Raw genomic sequence first — 27979 nt, forward strand, 5'->3', positions numbered from 1 at the left:
AATGGTACACAATCTTTACAAAAAGCACCCACTACACTCTCGGAGTGGTTGGCATTAGGAAGGGCATCCAGCTGTAGAAACTCTGCCAGATCAAGATTGGAGCCTGGTGCAGCCATCTGGTTCACCAGTCCTCAGTCAAAATCGTCCAACCCATGCTAGCATGGAAAGCGGACGTTAAACGATGATGATGATGATAGGCAGAACAAGACTGAAATGCTATGTTACATTGCAGTAAGGCCTATAAAAGGGTAAATTATATTGAAGCAGGATTAACTAAAGGGTAGACTACATTGAAACAAGACACATTAATATATATATAGTACACTGTCAAAAGGCATGTTAATAGATCACTGAATTATAACAAGGCATACTAATGGGTATTTCTATACTGCAATTAAAAGTACAAATGTTTACACACTAGTGTAACAAGATATAATAACAGCTATACTCTGCTCAAACTAGAGATACATATAGATAAATAGTAACAAGACATACTAATTAGTAAACTACACTATAGATAGACATACTAATGGGTACACTACACTATACCAAGACATATTAATGGTATGCTATTTTGTAACAAGGGTAAAGAGCCCGTTTGGTCATGAATGACCATGGGATTGCACCTACAAAGTTACCCTCTGAGGCACAAGTCTGGGCAAGGTTGTTTATGAAAGACCAGCAGTCGCCTGTGCATACTGGCCACCCTTCTCCATGCACTGATGATATCCATGGGAAAAGCTGATACAGCTTGGCACCAGTGATGTTGCAACTCATTGCTACAGCTGAGTGAACTGGAACAATGTGAAATAAAGTATCTTGCTCAAAGCCTAATCTAGGAATCAAACTCACTACATCATGATTGTGAGCCCAACACTCTAACCACTGAGCCATATATTTGTATATGTCTTATAGTATGTACGGGGCACATTTTATGAGGAGTACATTTCTGTATGTTACATAATAATTAGACATAAGATTAAAGAGGACAGCACTTTGACAAGACATTCTACACACATTCAGATCCACACAAATCCTCCAACTATTAAGTGAAACCTACCTTGAGAGCCACCTGAGATTGCTGGGAGGAGTTCATACTGGATAATAAGATAAGAGTCTGAGCAGCAGCCTTTACATCATCCCTTAGATCCATATTATTTTGCTCTTCTGTGAACATGTAAAAAAAAAAATATCAAATCCCTTTATTTCTTTAACCATTCCCTTTTAATTGTTTCCCCACCCCCATCCCTCTCTCACTGTCCCCTCTTAGTTTAACTAAATTTTTGTTTCTTAACCCACAAATACACCCATCTATGTATGGAACTTGGTAATCGCTTTTCCCATCATTTCTATTATACAATAGTACTTTTGCAAATACTTAGTTGAAAAGCAATTTATGAATTTTTAGGTTCTCAAATACTAAAGAGTTGAGCCTTTATGCAGTAACTCAACCAACTAAAAATAACAGCCAAATATTACTCAGTATGTGTAGCTCAGAGATTAGAGAGTTGTAGTGACGTCATATTCCAGTGTGCGCACACGCAACGTCATTCTTCAGTGTGCGTGTGCGGAGCGTCCTTCTTCAGTGTGCGTGTGCGGGGTTGGAGCCTTCTGGAAAGGCATGAGGAAGTTCCCTCATGCACATGCGCTGGAGACTGAAGAAGAAGTTCTATCGCGTTCTTTGATAGCATTCGGGGACTTGCGACACGGCGATCAAAGAGAAAAGACGTATATTTTGAATCCTGTGATCAGCCTATTCTCCTGTCCTAGACACTTAGGATTTAACCTGTTCCACTGCTGCTGAATTATTGTAAGAAGCTTACAAACGTTAGAATTCAGCCTTGCTGTGTTGAACTAGGTGGATACCAGCATACCATCGTGTTTCATTGTCGAAACAGAGAATAAAGAATTATATATATTTTTAAACTTGCGTTTCGTTCCTGACTGGTAGTTTCTAGAAACAAAAAGAAAGGAAATTGTGTTGCACCCAAGTTGCACCCCAAAAGTGTAAAGAAGCAACCAGTTCCCTTTACAGAGTGTTGCCATGCTGAGCCACTACTTTTCCACATCGAGAGACCCCGTGTGGTTAGAATGCTTCAGGAAAGAATCACAAAACAAAAGCCAAGCCAACTAGCAGGAGATCCAGGGGTTAACCATAAACAAGATGGTTAGGTAAAATCCATAGTATTAGTTGGTTGTGTTTGGGAAGCCAGCCGGAAAGTGTAATGATGATTGTTTCTGAAAGTACCCTATGGAAGAAGTGCCCGAGAACTCTACCTCCAGCACAACCCTTCCAGGAATAGCAGGTGGAAAAGATGGCTGAAATGTTTGGAAAAAGTTATGGCAGTGTCACAGCAGAAATGCTTTCCATGGTGAGTTTTCATTGTTTCATTGGATTAAAAATTGTCTCCAAGCAAGGTAATATTTCTGTGGCCAGACATGATATTAACAAAAGACTAGAAATGAACAACATTACTTGTATGATGATGATGCTCATTTATAACCATCACATGATGTCAAGACAAGGGTATACGCATATGGTGGAGGTGCAATGGCCCAGTGGTTAGGGCAGCGGACTCGCGGTCATAGGATCGCGGTTTCGATTCCCAGACCGGGCGTTGTGAGTGTTTATTGAGCGAAAACACCTAAAGCTCCACGAGGCTCCAGCAGGGGATGGTGGTGATCCCTGCTGTACTCTTTCACCACAACTTTCTCTCACTCTTACTTCCTGTTTCTGTTGTACCTGTATTTCAAAGGGCCGGCCTTGTCACTCTCTGTGTCACGCTGAATATCCCCGAGAACTACATTAAGGGTACACGTGTCTGTGGAGTGCTCAGCCACTTACACGTTAATTTCACGAGCAGGCTGCTCCGTTGATTCAGATCAACCAGAACCCTTGTCGTAACTGACGGAGTGCTTCCATCCATCCATACACATATGTTCCATCAACCAAATCCATTCACAAGATGTTGATCAGCTCAGAAGACATTTAACCAAAGCACCATGTATTTTTGCACTGAGTAGGTCTATGGTCTGTCAGTAATCATTCAAATGGTGAGGTGTGGAGAGCAGATCCATTATTCTGGATATGACATAATTATGTCTAGTGAAGGACCATATTATGTTCTCTCTGATGAGAGCTAATGATGAAGCACCTATGTGGTAACTTCATCTCCAAGAATTAGAGCCAAATCTCCATCATCTCTCTGAAATTCCTTCTCTGCAGTTTTTCAGGAAGAACATTAACCACATAAATTTCACTGATCTCAGTGGTTTTCAAAGGATACAGGTACAACACCTTTCTCCTGGTTTGCAAAGGAGATAGGTACAACACCTTTCTCCTGATCACACCATTAAAGAGAAAAATAATTCAGAACAAGAGTTGTCTATCAGGACTAAAAGGCCCTCTTTATCACATATCACTTATTACTGCTCTCCCAGACAGGTTGTCTTCACTACAGCTTGTGAAGTTCAATATATACAAGGAAATAAAACGAAAGTAAAAAAGGAGCAGGCATGACTGTGTGGTCAAGAAGCTTACTTCCCAACCATGTGGTCATAGGTTCAGTCCCACTGTGTAGTACCTTGGCCCTGAGCTGACCAAAGTCTTGTGAATAGATTTGATAGATGTATGTATGTAAGTATGTTTACACAAAACAATCCACAGTGCCTCCCTGTTTACTGTGTCAAATGCCTTAGTTAAATCTATGAAGACCTGGCAGAGTGGAATTTGTTCCTCTAAGCATTTCTCTTGAACTTGCCTCACAGAAAATATCATGTCCATTGTTCCTCACTCAGGTCTGAAACCACTGCATGTGTACATTTCGGACTCACAATTAGGTTGGGAAAAACCAAAGTAATGTTTACTCCCGTGCCAGGACAAACATATTCTGAACCAAACATTTTTGTGAATGAAACAAGGTTTGAAGTCATTGATACCTTTGTTTACCTAGGATGGACGCTGTCAAGAGATGGTAGTCTTGATGCAGAGCTATACTATCGAATAGGGCAGGGAAGTGTTGAATTTGGAAAGCCTGAAAAGCGAGTATGGGCGGATAGAGGCATTTCCATGCAGACAAAAATCAATGTCTAGAAAGCATGAGATTGTCTGCAATTCATTATTTAAATGAGACATGGATCACTTACAAGTATCATATAAAAATGCTGGAGAGATTTCATCAAATGTGCCTCAGATGTATCTTAGGAGTGAAGTTGGAATGTTTCATACCAGATACAGAGATTTTGCACATGGAACATGTTATCTTGGCTCAAATGAGATGGATTGGACATGTTACTAGAATGAAAGACGAGCATTTGCCAATGTGTCTTTTTTAGGGTGAGCTCAACTCCGGTAAGGAACTACAACATAAACTGAGGAAAATGTATAAAGACTGTGTGAAGGAAAACCTGAGGAAACTAGATATGAACAAAAGTGATTGGGAAAATGATGCTCTAGGTCGGAACAAGTGGAGAGGTGCTGTTAGGACTAGTTGCAATGCCTGGGAGGAAAAGATGATTGAGCACTCCGAACCTAAAAGGGCCTGTCGCAGAGGAACAATCGGAACTGTGATCAACAGTGAACATTGGATGTGTATTATGTGTGACCGTGTTCTGTTGTCAAAAGCAGGATACGTGAACCATATGAAGTCACAAGACAATCGTAATGCCCTGATAGATCTTGGATACCAAGTACCTCTTACTACTTGTGTCATATGTCAAAAACTTGTAAGACAATATCTGGACTTAGAAGACATATTCTAGTTCACAAAAATATTCCTTCAGAATCAGATTCCGAATGGCAAAGATACAGAAGAAACATGAATAATATCTGTCACTTGCGTTTTAAACCCTTTCAGTTAGCAGTTGGGTCTTAAAAGTCATCTAACGGCTCATCAACGGAGTGATTGTACTGTGTGATGGGGTGTGGTGTGTGTGTTGATGGGACGGCTATCATCTCTCAAGATGAAGTAACAATCATGTGCGTGCGCGTGTGTGTGTGTGTATTTGTGTACTCCTGTCTTGGCATCATGTGATGGTTGTAAATGAGCATCACCATCACACAAGGGATGTTCGTTTCCAGTATTCTCTGAAAAACACTCTCCGGCCAAAGGGAACTATTACCTTGCTTGCAAACTAATGAGGAGTGGTGACAGGAAGGGCATCCCTTCATAGAAAATCTACCTCAACAAAATTCCGTCTGACTCATGCAAGCAAGCATGGAAAAAGTGAATGTTAAATGATGAGAATGACATAAAAATTAGAAAAAAACAAAAAAAACTTACTTGAGCCTGAGTGAGTAGCAAGATGTGTCATCAGTTGCACAGTTTTAGCAGCCAAAGAAACATTTTCATGGTAGCTATATTCCTGGCACACTTTCAACAGAGCAGAGTCTACAAGACAATAATAACAAGAGGTCGGTTAATCTCACATAAAAAGCACCATCCGAACATGGCTGTTGCCAGCGCCGCCCCGACTGGCTTCTGTGCCGGTAGCACATAAAAGGCACCATCCGAACGTGGCCGTTGTCAGCGCCGCCTTGGCTGGCTTCCATGCCGGTGGCACGTTAAAAGCTCCAACCGATTGTGGCCGATGCCGGACACCCCTGGCACCTGTGCAGGTGGCACGTAAAAAGCACCCACTACACTCGCAGAGTGGTTGGCGTTAGGAAGGGCATCCAGCTGTAGAAACTCTGCCAGATCAGACTGGAGCCTGGTGCAGCCCCTGGCTTCCCAGACCCCGGTCGAACCGTCCAATCCGTGCTAGCGCGGAAAACGGATGTTAAACGATGATGATGTAGCATACTTAAACAGAAAATGAATTTTGTTTATAATTACACACATTCGATATTATTTCAAGAAAACAACATTATTGAAACAAAACGATAGCATGGGGAATGTGGCCGATGCCTGTGCCAGTAGCACATAAAAAGCACCTTTCAAGCATTGGACCTCACAGGGGCAGTGACAAATGACCAAGACCTTTGGCAATATGCCTTGCTGGAGTAGAAGACTCATCAAGCCAAGCAAAATCGTAGTCATGGCAAATGCTGGTGCCACACAACTGGCATCTATGCTGGTGACATGTAAAAGCACCCATTGCATTCTCGGAGTGGTTGGCATTAGGAAGGGCATCCAGCTGTAGAAACCATGCCAGTATGGACAACAGATGTTACATGATGATGATGATACCATATGAGCCAGTTTGAATCATTATGACATCTTTATATATAAAAGTAAGGTTGTGTGCTGTCTGTCTCCAACGATTTAGATTCCTAACTACTCCCACATTTTGCGGTGCAGTTTAACCAAAACCGGGTATCTTATAGTCGTGATTCATATCAAGCCCTTCTGGGTATTAGCGCACGTATTAGCGCAGTTTCAAATACTATAGAAAATAGAACATAATTTATTGTGTCTGGGGAGAGTCATTTTCTTTTTGTGCCTTATAATTTAACACACTCACTGGTAAAATTTCCAATTATTTCTTATTCTTAGTTTCCTAAAATTTTCAGTGCGTCTTGCAACCTTTTCAAGAGTCAAAACTATTGAAAAAGTTTCAAGACGCAACGAAAATTTTAGGAAAATGAAAATAAGAAATAAGTGGAAATTTTATGAGTGAGTGACTTAAATTATAAGGCACAAAAAGAAAATGACTCTCCCCAGACACAACAGAATATGCTTCAACACACGAACTCACATAAAGAATCTTGCAAACCAAATCCACAAACGAAAAGAACATAATTTATTTTTCATTTATGAAACATTTGGTTATTATATTTTCTGAATGGGACTTAATATTTATATGTGTGAAGACAGCCAGCTGGCAAAATTGTCAGCACACCAGATAAAATGCAGCATTTCATCCCTCTTTACGTTCATCATCATCATCGTTTAGCGTCCGCTTTCCATGCTAGCATGGGTTGGACAGTTCAACTGGGGTCTGGAAAGCCAGAAGGCTGCGCCAGGCCCAGTCTGATCTGGCAGTGTTTCTACAGCTGGATGCCCTTCCTAACGCCAACCACTCCAAGAGTGTAGTGGGTGCTTTTTACGTGCCACCCGCACAGGTGCCAGACGGAGCTGGCAAATGGCCATGGACGGATGGTGCTTTTTACGTGCCACCGGCACGGAGGCCAGTCGGGGCGGCGCTAGCAACGGCCACGTTTGGATGGTTCTCTTATGTGCCACCGGCACTGGTATCTCAGCTACAATTTCCATTGATGTTGAAAGATTTCGATTTCGATTTTGATTTTCACTTGCCTCAACAGGTCTTCTGAGTTCAAATTCTGCTGCTGTTGACTTTACTTTCCATCCTTTTGGGATCAATAAAATAAATACCAGCTGAGCAGCACTGGGGTCGATGTAAATGACATAAAAACCTTCCCTGAAATTGCTAGCCTTGTGCCAAAATTTGAAATCAATATTTATAATGTATGAAAATCAAAAAATATATAGAGGGAGCACACGGAATTACCCATCAGAAAAATCCATGGAGTGACTAACAATTAATTGTAGACACAGATGTTGGATACTGATCGTTGTGGTAAGCCATCAATTGGAATTCAACTGAGAGCTAATATGGTATCTACCCGGATAATATATCCCTCCAAAATTACTTTTATATATATATACTAGCAGTATCGCCCGGCGTTGCTCGGGTTTGTAAGGGAAATAACTATATAAGCATTTTTAGAGAGTTATAGCCAAAAAATAGCAAATAAATGCATTAAAAATGGGAAAAAAAAAATGATGGTAAATTTTTTTTTAAATCGTAGACTCATCGTAGACGCGCGCTAATACTCAGAAGGGCTCGATATGAATCACGACTATAAGATACCCGGTTTTGGTTAAACTGCACCGCAAAATGTGGGAGTAGTTAGGAATCTAAATCGTAGGAGACAGACAGCACACAACCTCTCTTTTATATATAAAGATATTGCACAAGAAGAGAGAATATGTCAACTTTTAACATTCAAAGGCAGGTTTATTATTTGGCTGGCTTTCTTTTGCCTCTCTCTAACAAAGGGCCAAATTTCAGCTCCCAGGCCAGACCAGGTACCAATGTTTACATTCATGTCTGATACCATTAACACAATACAACACAACACTATAAGAGTAACGAAGGGCATAAGAAGAGAACATTGTTTCTTACCTTTGAGTGTGAAAGGGAGCAGGTCCATACTGATTGAAGATGACAGTTCTGTCAACACGTATAATACACCTTCCTTCAGACTAACAAATGGTGTAGTCAAGACAAATCGACACAAAACCTGGAAAGATTATGTAATTAAGATTTGATAAAGCATGAAGCTTTTGAATCCCTCCTCACTCCACACTTTACTACTAAGTCAATATGACATGAACACTTGAAATTTTATTTTATCTACTGAGGTGATGTCTTTTAGTTGTTTCAGTCATTGGGGTGTGGCCATGCTGGGGCATTGCCTTCAAGGGATTAGTCAAACAAGTCAACTCCAGCACTTACGGTTTTTTTTAAACCTAGTACTTATTCTATCAGTCTCTTTTTGCTAAATGTAAAAGACTTTCTCACCTTCCCAAGCATCAAACTAATACACCTGCTTGTTGTTTGTACACCTGTCTTCGTCTATTGTTTTTCTATAAATTTCAACTATATGTGTTACCAGTGCCGGTGGCATGTAAGAGAACCATCCCGTTCGCGACCGTTGCCAGCACCGCCCCGACTGGCCTCGTGCTGGTGGCACGTAAAAAGCACCATCCGTTCGTGTCCGTTGCCAACCTCGCCTGGCCCCCGTGCCGGTGGCACATAAAAAGCACCATCCGTTTGTGGCCGTTTGCCAGCTCTGTCTGGCACCTGTGCGGGTGGCACGTAAAAAGCACCCACTACACTCACAGTGGTTGGCGTTAGGAAGTGCATCCAGCCGTAGAAACACTGCCAGATCTGACTGGGCCTGATGAAGCCTTCTGGCTTCACAGACCCCAGTTGAACCGTCCAACCCATGCTAGCATGGAAAACGGACACTAAACGATGATGATGATATATATCGATGACTGGCATCCATGCTAGTGGAGCACTAAGAGCACCATCCAAGCGTGATCGTTACTAGTGTCACCTTACTGGCACGTGATAAAAACATTCGAGTGAGGTCATTGCCAGTGCCAATGGACTGGCTCCTGTGCAGGTGGCATGTAAAAACACCATTTGAGCCTGGCCGTTACCAGTACCACCTGACTGGCCATCGTGCCAGTGGCACGTAAAAGCACCCACTACACTCTTGGAGTGGTTGGTGTTAGGAAGAGCATCCAGCTGTAGAAACTCTGCCAGATCAGACTGAAGCCTGGTGCAGCCATCTGGTTTGCCAGTCCTCAGTCAAATTGTCCAACCCATGGAAATCGGATGTTAAATGATGTAAAAGTAAAAAAAATAAATGCAGTATCGTGAGATACATATGTGTGTGTTTAACTATGAGAATTTCTTTTTTTTTTTTGCTTTGACAAGACAAAAATTCTACAGGGAGTATAGCTGAATCAACTGAAATATATTACTGGTACTTATTTTATAGACTCATGACAAATGATATCTAACTCCTCCTCCTCCTTATCATCATCATCATCAGTTAACGTCGGTGTTCCATGCTGGCATGGGTTGAATGGTTTGACAGGAGCTGGCAAGCCAGAAAACTCCCGCAAGCTCCATCTTCTGTTTTAGCAGCATCGTTTTTACAGCTGGACGTCCTTCCCTAATGCCAACTACTTTATAGAGTGGACAGGATGCATGTTTTATGTGGCCCCAGCACTGGTTGCATGACATCAGCACGCACTCTGTGAGTTTTAAGCTCAAAGTAGTAAAGAAGAGTCAATGAGTTGGATAGTTTAAGCCTTTAGCATTCAGATAACTCTGTCACAGGTGATGCTTATTAATTCACATTGTCTTGAATTAATCATGCACCATCTTGTAGCTTTGGGATTTCAATGACGTGATTGTATATCTTTCAAATGACATAGGATCTGGTCAGAATATAAAACAGGTAGAATATTTAGGCCACATATGACCAGTTTAAATGCTACAGGGTTAAATCATCTCAAACCACTGCACTCATACTGGCTATTTCATCTGCCCTACTGAGAAAATTTACTTTCAATTATAAGGAATAAAATAAGTTTGGCTCCTATGTTGGTGTTTAACTGATATCATTATTACAAATGTCAGCTAAATTGCTAGTTCAATACAGAAGCAAGCAATTATTCAAACCACAGAACGTTTCAGAACTTCTATAGAAGAACATAACTTTTTATTACCCATTTTCTATGACTTCTAAATTTATACATTTTCATAATGCTGGAGTAATTGGTTGTATTAATATTTGAACTAATAACCTTGTGGTTAGCTTGTATCAGGACAATTCACACTGATGACAACTACCCACCTCTCCAATATATTAAGAAATTTTAAATCATCATATTTTCTCAGGGGTTATTGTCCATGAGGGAGAGAGTATATGTCCTAGACTCAGTTAGCTATCCAACACTTTAACTTTAGCTTCACAAGCACTGTCACTGTTATTATAGAATACGCAGACAAAAACCATGATGTCAGCCAATTCAAAGATATGAAATCAAAAATTTTTAACCTGCACTATCTGTGTTTGAATAAATTTTGAAAGTAATCAAGAATTTGAAATGATTCACTCAAATACTTAACTTAAACATTTAACCCTTTATTAATCTAGCATTTAAAAAACAGGGCCGTTGCCAGCGCCGCCTTGGCTGGCTTCCATGCCGGGGTGGCATGCTAAAAGCTCCAACGGATCGTGGCCGATGCCGGACCCCACCTGGCACCTGTGCAGGTGGCACGTAAAAAGCACCCACTACACTCGCGGAGTGGTTGGCGTTACGAAGGGCATCCAGCTGTAGAAACTCTGCCAGATCAGACTGGAGCCTGGTGCAGCCCCTGGCTTCCCAGACCCCGGTCGAACCGTCCAACCCGTGCTAGCGCGGATAACGGACGTTAAACAATGATGATGATGATGTTCTTAAAAATAGTTTTTCAAAAGAGTCTTATATAAATTTATGGCTGAAAGTTTTAATTAAGATATAAACACTTTAAAATAGTTGATTTTTGTATCAAAGAACTAGAAGTGGTATCAGACAGGCTGGTATCAAAAGCATTAAATGAACAAATAAAACATATCAAAATGTGAATACCTCAACATTTTCAGCTACCCACAAATGCGGAGTTTTACAAGCCAACATCTGCAGATCTTTCAAAACCATGATTTTCACTGTCTTACGGGGGTCGTTTTCCAGATAGTTTAATAATAAAGAGATTTGCTGTGTAATGTCCAGTAAAGCATGTATTGCCAATTTGGACATGGTGTGGAGGGTCAGCATTACAAATCTTTTAGCGGGATAGCTTTTTAACAACAGAAGGCAGACTGTTCGTGCCTATAAACAAATAAAAAAACAAAGAAAAATATATTTAGAAAGCAGATCAAACACATAAAAAAAATTTTAATTATCACTAATAGAACAAAATATATAAACAAAAAACAAAAAAAAAAAAAGTTTCGCCTTACTGGCACCTGTGCCGGTGGCATATGTAAAAGATTTGAGCAAGGTCATTGCCAGTACTTCCTGACTGGCCCCCGTGCCGGTGGCACGTAAAAGCACCTACTACACTCTCGGAGTGGTTGGCGTTAGGAAGGACATCCACCTGTAGAAACTCTGCCAGATCAAGATTGAAGCCTGGTGCAGCCATCTGTTTCACTAGCCCTCAGTCAAATCGTCCAACCCATGCTAGCATGGAAAGCAGACGTTAAACGATGATGATGATGATGATAATGAAAGGGCATTTTACTGGAAGAAATAGCAACAAAATTTTTCTCAAACCTTGCCCTAGCATTTTTAAGAAAAGGAAGGACACATCAAATGGAGTAGTCAAGGTCTGTGACAAAGAAAGAGATAAATCACAGTCAAAATACTTGCAATCCTTTCAACCAGAATTAAACAACATCTGCTGCTACTCCAATAACAACACTGTTCATCATCATCATCGTTTAACGTCTGTTCTCCATGCTAGCATGGGTTGGACGGTTCGACCAGGGATCTGGGAAGCCAGAAGGCTGCACCAGGCTCCAGTCTGATCTGGCAGTGTTTCTACAGCTGGATGCCCTTCCTAATGCCAACCACTCCATGAGTGTAGTGGGTGCTTTTTACTTGCCACCTGCACAGGTGCCAGGCGAGGCTGGCAACGGCCACGGTCAGATTGGTGCATTTTATGTGCCACCGGCACGGAAGCCAGTCGAGGTGGCACTGGCATCGGCCACGATTCGGATAGTGCTTTTTACGTACCACCAGTCCAGGGGTCCTGGCATCTGCCGGGTGCCAGTCATAGGATTGGTTCAATTTCGATTTCGATTTCACTTGCCCCAACAGGTCTTCGCAAGCAAACTGCTATTCAATAAAATGTTTTCTCAAGTTGACATTAAACTGAATGTTTCCTAATTTGGAAAAGTGAATTCCTTATCAACAGTAAATCTGTTGGATGGGGATAATGCGTATTACTGCCAGATCTAAAGATGATGCCAATGACTTTTATAATTATATACTAATTAGTTCTAGAATAGAGTTAATAATTGTTTCTGATTTAGAGAAAAAAGCCAACAATTATAATGTGTAGGAAAAGAGTTAGTCATTTAAATCAACCTTAGGCGCAGGAGTGTCTGTGTGGTAAGTAGCTTGCTAACCAACCACATGGTTCCGGGTTCAGTCCCACTGCGTGGCATCTTGGGCAAGTGTCTTCTGCTATAGCCCCGGGCTGACCAATGCCTTGTGAGTGGATTTGGTAGACGGAAACTGAAAGAAGCCTGTCGTATATATGTATATATATAAATATATATGTGTGTGTGTGCATGTGTTTGTCCCCCTAGCATTGCTTGACAACCGATGCTGGTATGCTTACATCCCCGTCACTTAGCGGTTTGGCAAAAGAGACCGATAGATTAAGTACTGGGCTTACAAAGAATAAGTCCCGGGGTCGATTTTCTCGACTAAAGGCGGTGCTCCAGCATGGCTGCAGTCAAATGACTGAAACAAGTAAAAGAGTAAAGTGTTAGTACTTCATTGGTACTTTATTTTATCAACTGTGAAGGGATGAAAGGTAATGTTGACCTAAGTAGGATTTGATCTGAGAATGCAAATTGTCTCAACCAATACTGCACGGCATTTTTTCAATGCTTTAACAATTTGGTCAGCTCTCCCTCCTTAGAAGTAGAACTAATAATCCTTTTTTTTCCCAATAATCACAAGGCTTGACATTTTTTAGTGGCGGGAGGTGGGGTGCTAGTTGATGACTAGTGCTCAACTAGTACTTATTTTCTCAATCTTGAAAGGAGGAAAGGAAAAGTCAGCCTCAGTGAGGTTTGAACTCAGAACACAGAGACAGATGAAATGCTGTTTAGCATTTTGTCCAGTGTGCTAATGAGGGAACAAACAAGGACAGACAAATGGATTAAGTCGATTACATCGACCCCAGTGCGTAACTGGTACTTAATTTATCGACCCCGAAAGGAGGAAAGGCAAAGTCGACCTCAGTGGAACTTGAACTCAGAACGTAACGGCAGACGAAATACTGCTAAGCATTTCACCCGTTGTGCTAATGATTCTGCCAGTTCACCACCTTAAGTAGAGCTAATAATAAACAGCACAATGGCAAGAGGAGAATAAAGGAAGTTATGGTTGGTGTTTAGTGCTAGTTTGGTCCTCACAGAACAAATCTATAATCAAAAGTAATCTACCTCTACCATTTTCTCCTTTTTTTTTTGTTTTCTCCTTTCCAGACCATGCATCTAGGAGAGCTTTACTCAGTCGCTTCTTCCATTTTTTAAAGATACTCAAGCGTGACTATGATTTGAGAGAGATTTGGCAACTATTTCAAGCAAGTAAGTAACTACCAAATACCACAATTACTTACTTACTTGTACTTGTGGCGACATTCACCCTGAGCGGGTTGAGTCAGCTTCTTCTCCCACCCTTGAGGCATCTCAAACCATGGCAGCCCACGCACGACGGTCCTGCGCCAGTTCACTGGAGATAGCGAGCCAGTCACGTTTCCATAAGCGCAGGCCGACCACCTGCGGTCCCGTGAGCACGGAGAGGTCCACCTTGATAGTCGTAACCCAGGTCTTTAGCTGCCCGCCCGCGTGTTTCCTCCAGTTGGGAAGTGGAGTTGGGAGAAGGACATCACAGCTCAGTTCACCCACCGGACGCCTACATGCATTGCCAAACCACCGCAAGCGCCGTTGCAGAATGACAGATGGAAGGGGCCGCAGAGACAGGCGAAGTCGGAGATTGGCGGTGGGAACTCGAAAATAACACAATTAACTTTCAGTAGGGTGCAGCTTACCTTAGCAGCAGTTTCCGCATCATGGTGCATATGCTGCAGAATTGGTATCAGCTGTAGTTTTAGTTCCATAGGGGTTTCAACTTTTTCAATCATCTGTGCAATGCGATCACAGATACTTGCTGAGAACAATCTGCAAGAAAGATGTACACATTTTAAAATTAATATTTAGTAGCTTTGTGGATAAGGTGCTTGATTAAAGACAAGATCATGAAATTCATTTCTCTTTCGTTACTGTATTTATTTTGAGATGCTCTGTGTTTCTTTGAATTACTTTAACCCTTTCATTACCAACCCGGCTAAAACCGGCTCTGGCTCCTGAGTACAAATGTCATGTTTTTATAAGTTTTGAATTAAAATCTTCCACCAAACCTTAGTCACAATTTATGTTCCTAACACCAGCTGAATGATAACAAAGTTATTTTACTAAATTCTTTGTTATATTTAAAGTAATTGAAAGAAACACAGAGCATCTAAAAAAAAAAATACAGTAACGAAAGGGTTAAATATAACAAGAATTTAGTAAAATAACTAAGTTATCATTAAGGTTTGGTGGAAGATTTTAATTCAAAACTTATGAAAACAAGACATTTGTACTCAGAGCCAGAGCCGGTTTCAGCCGGGTTGGTAACGAAAAGGTTAAGTACACATTCATCCTTTTTAACCTACTTGAAAGTAAGTGTTACTCCTATAAAATATAGAGTTAACCACAGAGGAATATCTGGTTATCAAAATACATTGCTAAAGCAAATAAGTCTCTGTAATTGCTACAACTCTATGAAACATACTGGTATGATAATAAAGTAAATGGAATAAAACACTGAGTTATGTACATAAGAAATGGAACCTATTGATTAGCCAAACAGACTGAGCTGAATTGAACAAAGTGTTTTATGTAAACATCAAAATAAAATGTATATCGTGAAATGGAATTTTTTACAATATGAATAGTCATTAAGTACCCACAACCACTATTCATCATTATTCATCAATTACCCACAACCACATCATCTTTCTCAATCAAAGCCGGAATACTGCAGGTAGACACACTCGCCCCATTTCTTTTCATCATTGTTGTTGATTATGTGCTACGTATGTCAGTTGATACCATCTCTGGCAAGGGCTTTGAAATAAAACCAAGAAGTTCCAGACACCTAGCTGAATACTTGACAGACACTGACTTTGCTGACGACATCGCTCTTATCAGTGATTCTCTCTCCAATGCCCAGTCTCTTTTACAATCTCTTGAACAAACCTCAAATTGTGTAGGTCTTTACCTCAATGAGGCCAAGACTGAATATATAAGCAATTGCCTGTCCAACAGTGATTGCATCATCCATACTCTCAACAATGCGCCCTTAAATATGGTTTCTGATTACAAATATCTTGGGTCATACATATCATCATCTGGAAAAGATTTTCTAACTAGAAAGGGTATGGCCTGGTCAGCCTGTAATGACATGCATAAGATCTGGTCATCAAATCTAAGTAGAGACTTCAAACTTGAAATCTTCAAAGCCACAGTCGAACCAATTCTACTATATGGCTCAGAAACCTGGACGTTATTAAAGAAGCTTGAGAGGCGGCTGGATGGAACCTACACTCGCCTCCTTATGAGAGCTCAAAATCTCTCGTGGAAGCGCCATCCAACCAAAATGCAAATATATGGGAAACTACCACCTGTGTCATCTCTTGTGAAAGGTAAGAGAATCCAGTTTGCTGGACATTGTTGTAGAGCTGAAAAAGAGGTAATTTCTACTCTTCTCTGGAAGCCATCAACTCGCAATACCAGAGGGCGCACACTCTCCTACCCTGATGTAATCTCCAGGGATACAGGCATCCAGCAACAGGACCTCCGTAATGCCATGATGGACCGTGAAGTCTGGCGTAGCATGGTAAATTCCATTGTCTCGACCACGGTTGAACAATGATGATGATGATCACTTAGCATGAATTTTTTTATCAACCTGGTGAAGCCCATCTCTCAGTATTCTATAGTCATGAGATGACATGACCTCAGTACTACAAGTGAACAACACTCAGCAATTTTATAGTGCTGCTTCTGTTTGCAACAATGATCTCAATGTTTACAGTGTTTAGTGGGGCACTAAACATCAAACAAAAAATTTATTACAAGTGGACTTTGCATAGAAAGTTGAGAGAAAGATTTTGGAAAAATTTGAAATTAAGAAAAAGAATGTAGAAAACTGTTTGCCATGTTTTACTAATCATACTTGAGTATAACAAAGTTAATAACAAAATTACAAATAACATAATTTCAAGATGGTCAAGTGGTTGTATGAATTTTCTGAAGGTTCAAAAATAATCGTTGAAAATCTGTGGCACACGCCTCGCTACATACTATTTGAAAACCACTGCAGTAAACAAAAAAAAAACATCACTAACAAAAAAAAAAAAAAAAAAAAGGAGTGGGTGTGTGGTAAGTAGCTTGTTTACCAACCACATGGTTCCGGGTTCAGTCCCACTGCGTGGCACCTTGGGCAAGTGTCTTCTACTATAGCCTCGGGCCGACCAAAGCCTTGTGAGTGGATATGTATATATATATATGTGTGTGTGTGTTTGTCCCCCTAGCATTGCTTGACAACCGATGCTGGTGTATTTATGTCCCCATTACTTAGAGGTTCGGCAAAAGAGACCGATAGAATAAGTACTGGGCTTACAAAAGAATAAGTCCCGGGGTAGAGTTGCTCGATTAAAGGCGGTGCTCCAGCATGGCCACAGTCAAATGACTGAAACAAGTAAAAAGAGTAAAGAAAATCTTGGATGTATGCACATTGCAATAAAAATGAGAACTTCTATACCTGTGCCTTGTATTCAATATGGTCAAAGTGGATCTAGCAGAACTATTTAACCCTTTAGCATTTAAACCAGCCATATCCGGCCCAAATATTCTACTTGTTCTATGTTCAAACTAGCAGGATCTGGCTTTGCATACTTATCCTACAATGTCATTCTAAGAATAAGCAATTACATCCTCAAAATTTCTATACTACGATGTCTTTGCATGATTAATTCAAAACAATTCGATTACATAAGCATTACATTTCACAGAATAATCTGAATGCTAAAGGGTTAAGGGAAAACAAATAACGGATGTAAACTGATGAGTGTATATAAAAGAATAAAAACAAGAGAAATCTTACTTGGAGCGAGCTGCAAATCTCTGGGCAGCATAGACTGCTGCATCCACTTCAATTGCATCATGGGAGTCAAGACTGACCACGATGCTGTGATGCACTGTAGTTTTCTCAGTGATGATGCTGGCAACACTCCCAAGCGTTCTATAAAAGGACCATTGTAAGATATATTTATCCAAAATCATGAGAGTCACAATGACAATGGCAAACCCCATAACATGTTAGAAAAACTGAAAAGTGGAAGTGCTGACACACAATACAGAAACTTCCACCCAAAAGGTTTTATGTCATTCTGTGTTTTTTTTTTAAAGATACAATTGATAATTATTCACCCTCCATTCAACAAGCTCTTGTAATATTTCTAAAACCTTCTTTTTTTGGCACCTGCAAATTCAAATGCACAGCTATCTTTCTGTACATATAGCCTTGCAATCTAGAACACCTGATCCTCCCATAGTAAAAGGGTAAAGATCCTCTGCAATCATGAATGACCATGAGATTGCACTTAGAAAGTTTCCATCCAAGGCACATGTCCGGGCAAAGTTGTTTATAGAAGACCAGCAGTCATCCATGCATACCAGGCTCCCTGTGCCACCCCACCAATGTTATCCAACAGAAAGGCAAAGGTTTGGTACCAGTGACATCTCAACTCACTTCTACAGCGGAGTGAACTGGAGCAACATGAAAGTGTCTTGCTCAAAGCCTAGTTCTGAAATTGAACTCACTGTCTAACGGTTGTGAGCTCAAAATTGTTCCTTATCTCCCACCATCATTTCTTCTGATCTTTCCAGACCTGTCTCTAGACTTTTATGGCTTTGTATACACTACCATTCCACTACTATGTTACCTTCCATCTAGCTGGAACCTGGCTCTAGCCACAAATCTTGTCTGAGCTTTGCAACAGGTTTTCTGATAGAAACAGTTGTTCTCTATGCTTTAAGTCTCTAACTTTTCCTCTGTTCTGCCCTATGCATCAACTGGTACTTCTTTGAGTCATCATCTGGTGACAAAGGAATTAATTAAAACTTGCCAGCCTTGCCTGGCCTCCGTGCTGGTGGCACGTAAAAAGCACCATCCGCTCGTGGCCGTTTGCCAGCCTCGTCTGGCACCTGTGCCAGTGGCACGTAAAAAGCACCCACTACACTCATGGAGTGGTTGGCGTTAGGAAGGGCATTCAGCCATAGAAACATTGCCAGATCAGACTGGGTCTGGTGCAGCCTTCTGGCTTCCCAGACCCCAGTTGCACTGTCCAACCCATGCCAGCATGGAAAGCGGATGCTAAACGATGATGATTATGATGATGAAGAAAATTAAATCAGAGAAATATTTATGTAATCAATGATTCCTAAGCTCAAGCATTCTAGACATACTTGCTGTAATACTTTTTAAGACATTAGATCTTAGCATGACATGATCATCATAATAAATGCTAGTTCTCACAAATCCTTGGAAATCTCATAGTCAACATATAAACTACTTCCCAAAGACTAGCCTTTCTCTTCTGAGACAGAAAATACTTCAGCTTCAAAGAAATTGAATTTTAAGAAAGTAGTTTGAGCATCCTTGTATTAAATGCTTATAACAGCTGTTGTTGCACTCTATCATCATCATCATCATCATCATTTAGCGTCCGTTCTCCATGCTAGCATGGGTTGGACGGTTCAACTGGGGTCTGGGGAGCCCGAAGGCTGCACCAGGCCAGTCAGATCTGGCAGTGTTTCTACAGCTGGATGCCCTTCCTAACGCCAACCACTCCGAGAGTGTAGTGGGTGATTTTATGTGCCACCGACACAGGTGCCAGACGAGGCTGGCGAACGGCCACGCTCGGATGGTGTTTTTATGTGCCACCGACACAGGTGCCAGACGAGGCTGGCAGACGGCCACGCTCGGATGGTGTTTTTATGTGCCACCGACACAGGTGCCAGATGAGGCTGGCAGGTGCCAGACGAGGCTGGCAGACGGCCACGCTCGGATGGTGTTTTTATGTGCCACCGACACAGGTGCCAGATGAGGCTGGCGGACGGCCACGATCGGATGGTGTTTGTTACGTCCCCAAAGCACGGAGGCCAGTCTATGCGGTACTGGCTACGGCCACGTTCGGATGATTTTCTTGTGTGCCACCGGCACTGGTACCACAAAGATACAAATTCCATTTATGTTCATCTATTTTGATTTGTTTTGATTTGATTTGATTTTCACTTGCCTCAACAGGTCTTCACAAGTGTCACTTGCCTCAACAGGTCTTCACAAGTGTCACAAGAAGGAAGGTATGCACAGGTGGACTGTCTGCGTCGCGGGTCTTCGGATGGTGTCTTTATGTGCCACCGACACAGGTGCCAGATGTGGCTGGCGAACGGCCACGATCGGATGGTTTTCTTGTGTGCCACCGGTACTGGAACCACAAAGATACAAATTCCATTGATGTTCATCTATTTTGATTTGGTTTGATTTTCACTTGCCTCAACAGGTCTTCACAAGTGTCACGCGTGTCACACACTTGCCTCAACAGGTCTCCACAAGTGTCACACACTTGCCTCTGCCTCAACAGGTCTTCACAAAGTGTCACACACTTGCCTCTGCCTCAACAGGTCTTCACAAGTGTCATAAGAGGGATAGTCAAATTTCTGTTAACACCCCAACACCAGAGTCACACTTCTGTTAATATGTAATAATACAATCACACATCCAACTTTGTACATCTGTGACAGCACTGTTGTTACACACAACATCTTTACAGGTCACACCTAACAGAAAGCCATTTGAATGAATGGTTATCAAGGACCCACACATCAACCTACTCCAATGCCAGACCTACAGGCATGCTGTCCCATCACTCTGCTTCATCTACCACTACTACAACAGCTTCTGCTCTTCAGTGTTAGCTATTTGCATACCAACACTGAAAATATCTAAACTCATCTCATACATTCATCCATGGTAATTCTCCTCTCGGTCATCTCCTCAACCAACAAGCTCTATCCATTCTCCCACAAAAAAAAATCAAACTTCTGGATATTCCTCACTCCCAAATTTTTTCCCCAAAATCATCGAAATGCAGATGTTCAAACAGAACATCAACAACATTAATCCAACCATTCTCAAAGAATTTATTAAAATAACAGGTAGTCTCATGGTCGCTAACCCCTCATTAACACCATTTGATAAAACATGGCTATAGGTGTGGCTGTGTGGTAAGTAGCTTGCTTACCAACCACATAGTTCCGGGTTCAGTCCCACTGCGTGGCACCCTTGGGCAAGTATCTTCTACTATAGCCTCGGGCCGACCAAAGCTTTGTGAGTGGATTTGGTAGATGGAAACTGAAAGAAGCTCATCATATATATGTATATATATATATTTGTGTGTGTTTCTGTGTTTGTCCCCCCAACATCGCTTGACAACCGATGCTGGTGTGTTTATGTCCCCGTGACTTAGCAGTTCGGCAAAAGAGACCAATAGAATAAGTCCTGGGGTCGATTTGCTCGACTAAAGGCAGTGCTCCAGCATGGCCACAGTCAAATGACAGAAACAAGTAAAAGAGTAAAGAGAGTATAGTTTGCATGTCATTGTTGTTTCACTGTTTATGTATTCACGACACAAGTTTCTTTGACCAATAGCTTTACAATGAAGCACTTCCTCCAGTAAGCATTATAGAGAAGCCTGTGGTTGTAAGCCTGATTACTTACCGCAATGTAATGGCACGAGCAATTGGATCATTGCTGTGTATAACAGAAAATATGCGCCGTATGAAGTCATCAACATTGAGCACTTTGTCCAGGTGTTTCTCAGCCTGCTGTGTCACACGGAGGATGCATAACCGAATGAAATTGCTCCTAAAAATGAACAAAAACAGAAAAAATGCACAGAAACCTGTTATAAAATCATAAAAAGTATCAAATGCAAACACATTAGTTTTGTAAAAATTATGATGTGAAAAGTGTCTGTTTCCAGACCTTCAGGCTGGCTGATGTGTTGAGAGTGAAATGAGTAGGCAAAAATGTGTGGATGCCCATAGCATATATAGATGTGTGTGTGTGTGTGTGCACATGCAAAAGTTTCTTTTCGTCTGTGTTTTGCACGTGTTAAAATTTTTTTTTAAATGCCTTTTTATAGATGGTGTTGATGTTTACAGCTACTGTGAAAACAGGTTTGACAAGCAAAAGACCAAGAGAATAAATACCTCCAGTGGAAACCAAGAAGGGCATCCTATCACAAAATACTATACTAACCAACAAATCTTGTCTAATCCATGCCAGCATGGAAGAAGCAAACCCAGGTATATGATGATGAAACTGTGATGTGAAAAGACTGAGATGATCCGTATTAAACAAAATCTTTGTCTTTACTTTGCTTTAATGGAAATAAATCATTAGTAAATGACCTCTTGTCTATCTCAAAATGTGGACAAATCTTAGCTAAAAGGCTAAACAGTAACAACTTAAACATTTAGAAGAGTTAAAAGCTTTTAATCATCAACAACTTTTATTTTGTTTCACCTGATTAGAAACTATTATGGCCCACCCAGTACAGTCTGTGGAGTGACTGGCATTAGGAAGGGCATCCAGCTGTAGAACCAACCCAAAATAGACTATGGAACATGGTGAGGCTCCTGGCCTTGCTGGTTTCTGTCAAGCCATCCAACCCATGCCAGCATGTTGATGATGGTGATGATTAACTTCAAAATTTCACCATTAGTATTTTCTGTCATAGGATGGATAGGCTAGTACAAGATATCTTTTTAATGTTTAACCCTTCATCAACTTTGGTAGAGTGGCCCTTTGGTCTATTTTTCTACACACTGTGTATTTGGGATGACATTATTTAGTATACCTTTGTCTGTTTCAAGACGGTAGGGTGTCATTTGTAGAAATCTGGACATATTGTTTAGGAAGACAAACAACCACATAGAGTTTTTTTTATTGGTTAATCCAATGTCTGTTTTCTACAGAAATCCATCATCATCATCATTTAACACCTGCTTTCTATGCTGGCATGGGTTAGATGGTTTGACTGGAACTGATAAGCCAGAGAGCTGCACCAAGTTCCAGTCTAACTTGGCATGGTTTCTACAGCTGGATGTCCTTCCTCATGCAACCACGCCAAGAGTGTAATGGGTGCTTTTTATGTGTCATCACCATGGGTGTCAGTTACATGACACTGACATCAGCCACAACAATGATTTCACTTGGCTTGACGAGTCTTCTACTCAAGCATGGCATATCACTAACAGTCTTGGTCACTTATAAACCGCAGTGAGGCCCATGGTTTGAAGAGAGCTTTCTACATGCCACCAGCACGGGTGCCAGTTATGTGACACCAGCATCAGCCACGACCATGATAGATTGTGTATCATTATCATCATCATCATCATCATCATTTTCAAGACTACTTTTCCATGCTTTGATGGGTGAGTTGGGATTCACTGAAACAGATTTTCTATGGCCAGATGCTCTTTCTGTCTTCAGTTCTCTCCTGTTTCCAAGTAAGATAATATTTTCCTCTACATGTCTTCACAGGAGACTGCAAACAGACAACATTGCTTATATGACAGTGATGTTCATATACATTTAGCCTGCAATGTTAAGGACAAGGAAACACAAACACATATACTTTATTAGTAGAAAAAAGCCTCAAGGAGAGCTCATCCATTTCCTAGATCCTAAACTGGAACCAGACTTCCAAGGGGTGCTTGCATACGAGTTCCAGATACACTGGGGAGTTGGGTATGAGGGGTATCATGTACTATAGATTGTATGGGTATGTGTGAATGCATGAACAAAGATAATTTTGGTCTGATGAGGTAGTAATGATAGATTCCAGTGCCGGTATATGTGTGAGGAAAGTCATGAGAAGGAACCATAAATATAATCGTGGCCGTGCCAGCCTCGCCTGGCCTCCGTGCTGGTGGCACGTAAAAAACACCATCCGAGCATGGCCGTTCGCCAGCCTCGTCTGGCACCTGTGTCGGTGGCACATAAAAAGCACCCACTACACTCACGGAGTGGTTGGCGTTAGGAAGGGCATCCAGCTGTAGAAACACTGCCAGATCAGACTGGAGCTTGGCGCAGCCTCCTGGCTTCCCAGACCCCAGTTGAACCGTCCAACCCATGCTAGCATGGAAAGCGGACGCTAAACGATGATGATGATGTACAAAAAACAAGAGATAAGAACCTATTAAACATGGAATCCATATTACAGTCACAAAAGACATGGTATCCTCAGTCATTTGTCTTCTTAACCAGAGTTGATCTGGAGCTATTAACAAAAATATTACATTGAACAAGTGAGAGTCTTCATGCAATCTCTTGAACCGCTTGTAATAGCAACCAAATCTCAATTCACATATAATCATCTCAAAAAAGGAAGGACACACTGAGTAACTTAATTCTAAATACACTATGTATAAAATGTAATACATTTGTAGAGCTGAAAAAGAGGTAATTTCTACTCTCCTCCTCTGGAAGCCATCTACTCGCAATGCCAGAGGGCGCACACTCTTCTACCCTGATGTAATCTCCAGGGATACAAGCATCCAGCAACAGTACCTCCGTAATGCCATGATGGACAGTGAAGTCTGACGTAGCATGGTAAATTCCATTGTCTCGACCACGGTCGAACAATGATGATGATGATGTATAAAAAGGTTAGGATTATTACAAATAGGGTACTTTTGTTAACAGATCAGCCTAGTAAGAACAGACTTAGAGCTGACTGCTATATTTAGCTCAAACTCTGAGCTGTCTTGCTATCCACCTTTAATAGAGCTTAAGAAGTCCAAATCCATTCTTTCTGACTGTCACAACCACCAACAGATGCAACATGATATGAATAGTCTAACTTTAGTCTCACAGTAAAGTTAGTGCCAAGAAACATTTATTTAAATAATAATACCTATGTGATGAAGGAAAGAAAACATGAGATCAATCATCATCATCATCATCATCGTTTAACATCCATATTCCGTGCTAGCATGGGTTGGATGGTTCGACCGGGGTCTGGGAAGCCAGGGGCTGCACCAGGCTCCAACCTGATCTGGCAGTGTTTCTACAGCTGGATGCCCTTCCTAACGCCAACCACTCCGTGAGTGTAGTGGGTACTTTTTACGTGCCACCTGCACAGGTGCCGGGGGGTCTGGCATCGGCCACGATCGGTTGGTGCTTTTAACATGCCACCGGCACGGAAGCCAGCCAAGGCGGCGCTGGCATCGGCCACGTTTGGATGGTGCTTTTTATGTGCCACCGGCACAGAAGCCAGTCGAGGCAGCGCTGGCAATGGCCACGTTCGGATGGTGCTTTTTATGTGCCACCGGCACAGAAGCCAGTCGAGGCAGCGCTGGCAAAGGCCACGTTCGGATGGTGCTTTTTATGTGCCACCGGCACAGAAGCCAGTCTAGGCAGCGCTGGCAATGGCCACGTTCGGATGGTGCTTTTTATGTGCCACCGGCACAGAAGCCAGTCAAGGCGGCGCTGGCAATGGCCATGTTCGGATGGTGCTTTTTATGTGCCACCGGCACAGAAGCCAGTCAAGGCGGCGCTGGCAATGGCCACGTTCGGATGGTGCTTTTTATGTGCCACCGGCACAGAAGCCAGTCGAGGCAGCGCTGGCAATGGCCACGTTCGGATGGTGCTTTTTATGTGCCACCGGCACAGAAGCCAGTCGAGGCTGCGCTGGCATTGGCCACGTTCGGATGGTGCTTTTTATGTGCCACCAGCACAGAAGCCAGTCAAGGCGGCGCTGGCAATGGCCACGTTCGGATGGTGCTTTTTATGTGCCACCGGCACAGAAGCCAGTCGAGGCAGCGCTGGCAATGGCCACGTTCGGATGGTGCTTTTTATGTGCCACCGGCACAGAAGCCAGTCGAGGCTGCGCTGGCATTGGCCACGTTCGGATGGTGCTTTTTATGTGCCACCAGCACAGAAGCCAGTCAAGGCGGCGCTGGCAATGGCCACGTTCGGATGGTGCTTTTTATGTGCCACCGGCACAGAAGCCAGTCGAGGCTGCGCTGGCATTGGCCACGTTCGGATGGTGCTTTTTATGTGCCACCAGCACAGAAGCCAGTCAAGGCGGCGCTGGCAATGGCCACGTTCGGATGGTGCTTTTTATGTGCCACCGGCACAGAAGCCAGTCGAGGCTGCGCTGGCAATGGCCACGTTCGGATGGTGCTTTTTATGTGCCACCGGCACAGAAGCCAGTCGAGGCTGCGCTGGCATTGGCCACGTTCGGATGGTGCTTTTTATGTGCCACCAGCACAGAAGCCAGTCAAGGCGGCGCTGGCAATGGCCACGTTCGGATGGTGCTTTTTATGTGCCACCGGCACAGAAGCCAGTCGAGGCTGCGCTGGCAATGGCCACGTTCGGATGGTGCTTTTTATGTGCCACCGGCACAGAAGCCAGTCGAGGCTGCGCTGGCATTGGCCACGTTCGGATGGTGCTTTTTATGTGCCACCAGCACAGAAGCCAGTCAAGGCGGCGCTGGCAATGGCCACGTTCGGATGGTGCTTTTTATGTGCCACCGGCACAGAAGCCAGTCGAGGCTGCGCTGGCATTGGCCACGTTCGGATGGTGCTTTTTATGTGCCACCAGCACAGAAGCCAGTCAAGGCGGCGCTGGCAATGGCCACGTTCGGATGGTGCTTTTTATGTGCCACCGGCACAGAAGCCAGTCGAGGCTGCGCTGGCAATGGCCACGTTCGGATGGTGCTTTTTATGTGCCACCGGCACAGAAGCCAGTCGAGGCTGCGCTGGCATTGGCCACGTTCGGATGGTGCTTTTTATGTGCCACCGGCACACGCACAGGTATCACAAGTACTATTATGATACCTGTGCCTGTGCCGGTGGCACATAAAAAGCACCATCCGAACGTGGCCGATGCCAGCGCCGCCTTGACTGGCTTCTGTGCCGATAATCTTAATCTGATCTTGACAAGTAGAGGAAACAACTTCGGATTTGTTTAAGTTTTATTAGATATCCTCAGCTAAGTGTAGCCAACAGAAACTAGTCAAATAAGTGAAAACATATTTTACTAAGACAGATATTTTCATACAGACACAGTATGTCCATTGAAGTTAATAGAAACAGAACGTACTGTGTTCGCAGACTAGACGAACGCATGACTACAAGCAGGTGCTAGGATTGTGTGGTACTACCTGAGAACAGTGGTCCCGGTTCGCGCACTCACATAATCGCGCATCCACACTAGCTAGTCGTGACTAGTCGATCCTTACTTTGTGATTTTGTGTTATTTACTTTGTTTAAAAAATTATTTACTGTGTTTTTGTGTTTTATTTATTTTGTGTAAAAAAATAATTTATTTTATGTTTTATTTACTTTGCTAGGTAGTCGTTGTAGGATCGACTAGTCACGACTAGCTAGTGCGGATGCGCGACCACGCGAGTGCGCTCACCGGGGCCACTGTTCTTAAGTAGTACCGAATTGTGTGTTGATGAAATGCTTGATGAATTATGTACGATGGGTCTTCTGAAACAGAATCAATTGGTGCTACACAACATAAACGGAAACAATCTAAAAGAATCATGTTTTGAGCAATATGTGATATTATGAACACAAAAACGTGTGGTATTACTGCATATGAGATAATGTAAAGCATTTTGCCAACTCCATCATCCATTTGCAATAAATGACAACAACTCACCCTGCTCTGAATACTTCAGCCAATTTCAAAAGGGCTGAATTTACGAGAATCGGGAAGGGATATTTTTCAAACAGCCGCGGAAACCTCACCACAGCTTCACATTGATCTCCGATTTTCTGGGACCTCAAACCTGAAAAACAAAAACAAAAAAATAAACAAATAATAAATAAAGACGGTAAATTAAGGAAAGTATTTCTTGAGAAACAATAATATAAAAACCTAAATAGCTTTTTTTTCTTCATTTTTTATGATTCGGCATCAGTTGTTAGTTGTCGGAGCACTGCATCCTTCAAACCTTCCATGCTTCCTGATTTCCCCCCCTCCATACACACACAAGCATGTATCTGACTCATACATTGTTCACTTCCCTGACATTTGTACATTACTGCACATGCTTTATACGCACTTTTGATAAGTTGTGGTGCACCTGAGCACTGTATACAATAATTTCATTATTATTATTATTATCATATACCGGTCGCCGATTTGAGTTGTATTAACAATGTGCGATGACTTTCGACTGTTTTTATATAACTGTGTTACTACAGAGAACAACAAAATGCAGTTCAAAAATATATATGTTTAAAAAATAAGGACCTTACCTTTGTCTAACTCGATCAAAGCAGAGTTAGCATCTTGTTCTTGCGACGAAGTGTTTGTGTCGTAAGGACGGGTTCCGTTGTTCGCCATGATGTTTGGATTTGTAAAGCAAGTCCCGCAGTAAATTATCAACCGGCTAAGAACGGTAACTCATGTAATTTGCATGGTAGAATTATTTCCCTTTGAAATTTATTTGC

The 27979-nt window shown here is 42.2% G+C and overlaps 1 protein-coding gene across 1 annotated transcript in view; it reads right to left on the reverse strand.

Annotated features, from left to right (window-relative positions):
• LOC115210782 (integrator complex subunit 7-like) overlaps positions 1–27979 on the reverse strand; it is a 67173-nt gene extending 39194 nt beyond the window's left edge. Inside the window, exons 1-9 of the mRNA XM_029779509.2 lie at positions 27785–27979; positions 27183–27312; positions 21219–21365; positions 17541–17678; positions 14380–14509; positions 11181–11420; positions 8149–8266; positions 5283–5390; positions 1061–1167 (exon numbers count right to left, since the gene is read on the reverse strand). Coding sequence (XP_029635369.1) covers positions 1061–1167; positions 5283–5390; positions 8149–8266; positions 11181–11420; positions 14380–14509; positions 17541–17678; positions 21219–21365; positions 27183–27312; positions 27785–27872 — 1206 coding nt within the window. The 5' untranslated portion in view covers positions 27873–27979. The remainder of the gene's footprint in view (positions 1–1060; positions 1168–5282; positions 5391–8148; positions 8267–11180; positions 11421–14379; positions 14510–17540; positions 17679–21218; positions 21366–27182; positions 27313–27784) is intronic.

Source organism: Octopus sinensis, linkage group LG4 (genome assembly GCF_006345805.1).
Source record: "Octopus sinensis linkage group LG4, ASM634580v1, whole genome shotgun sequence".
NCBI classification, from domain to species: domain Eukaryota; kingdom Metazoa; phylum Mollusca; class Cephalopoda; order Octopoda; family Octopodidae; genus Octopus; species Octopus sinensis.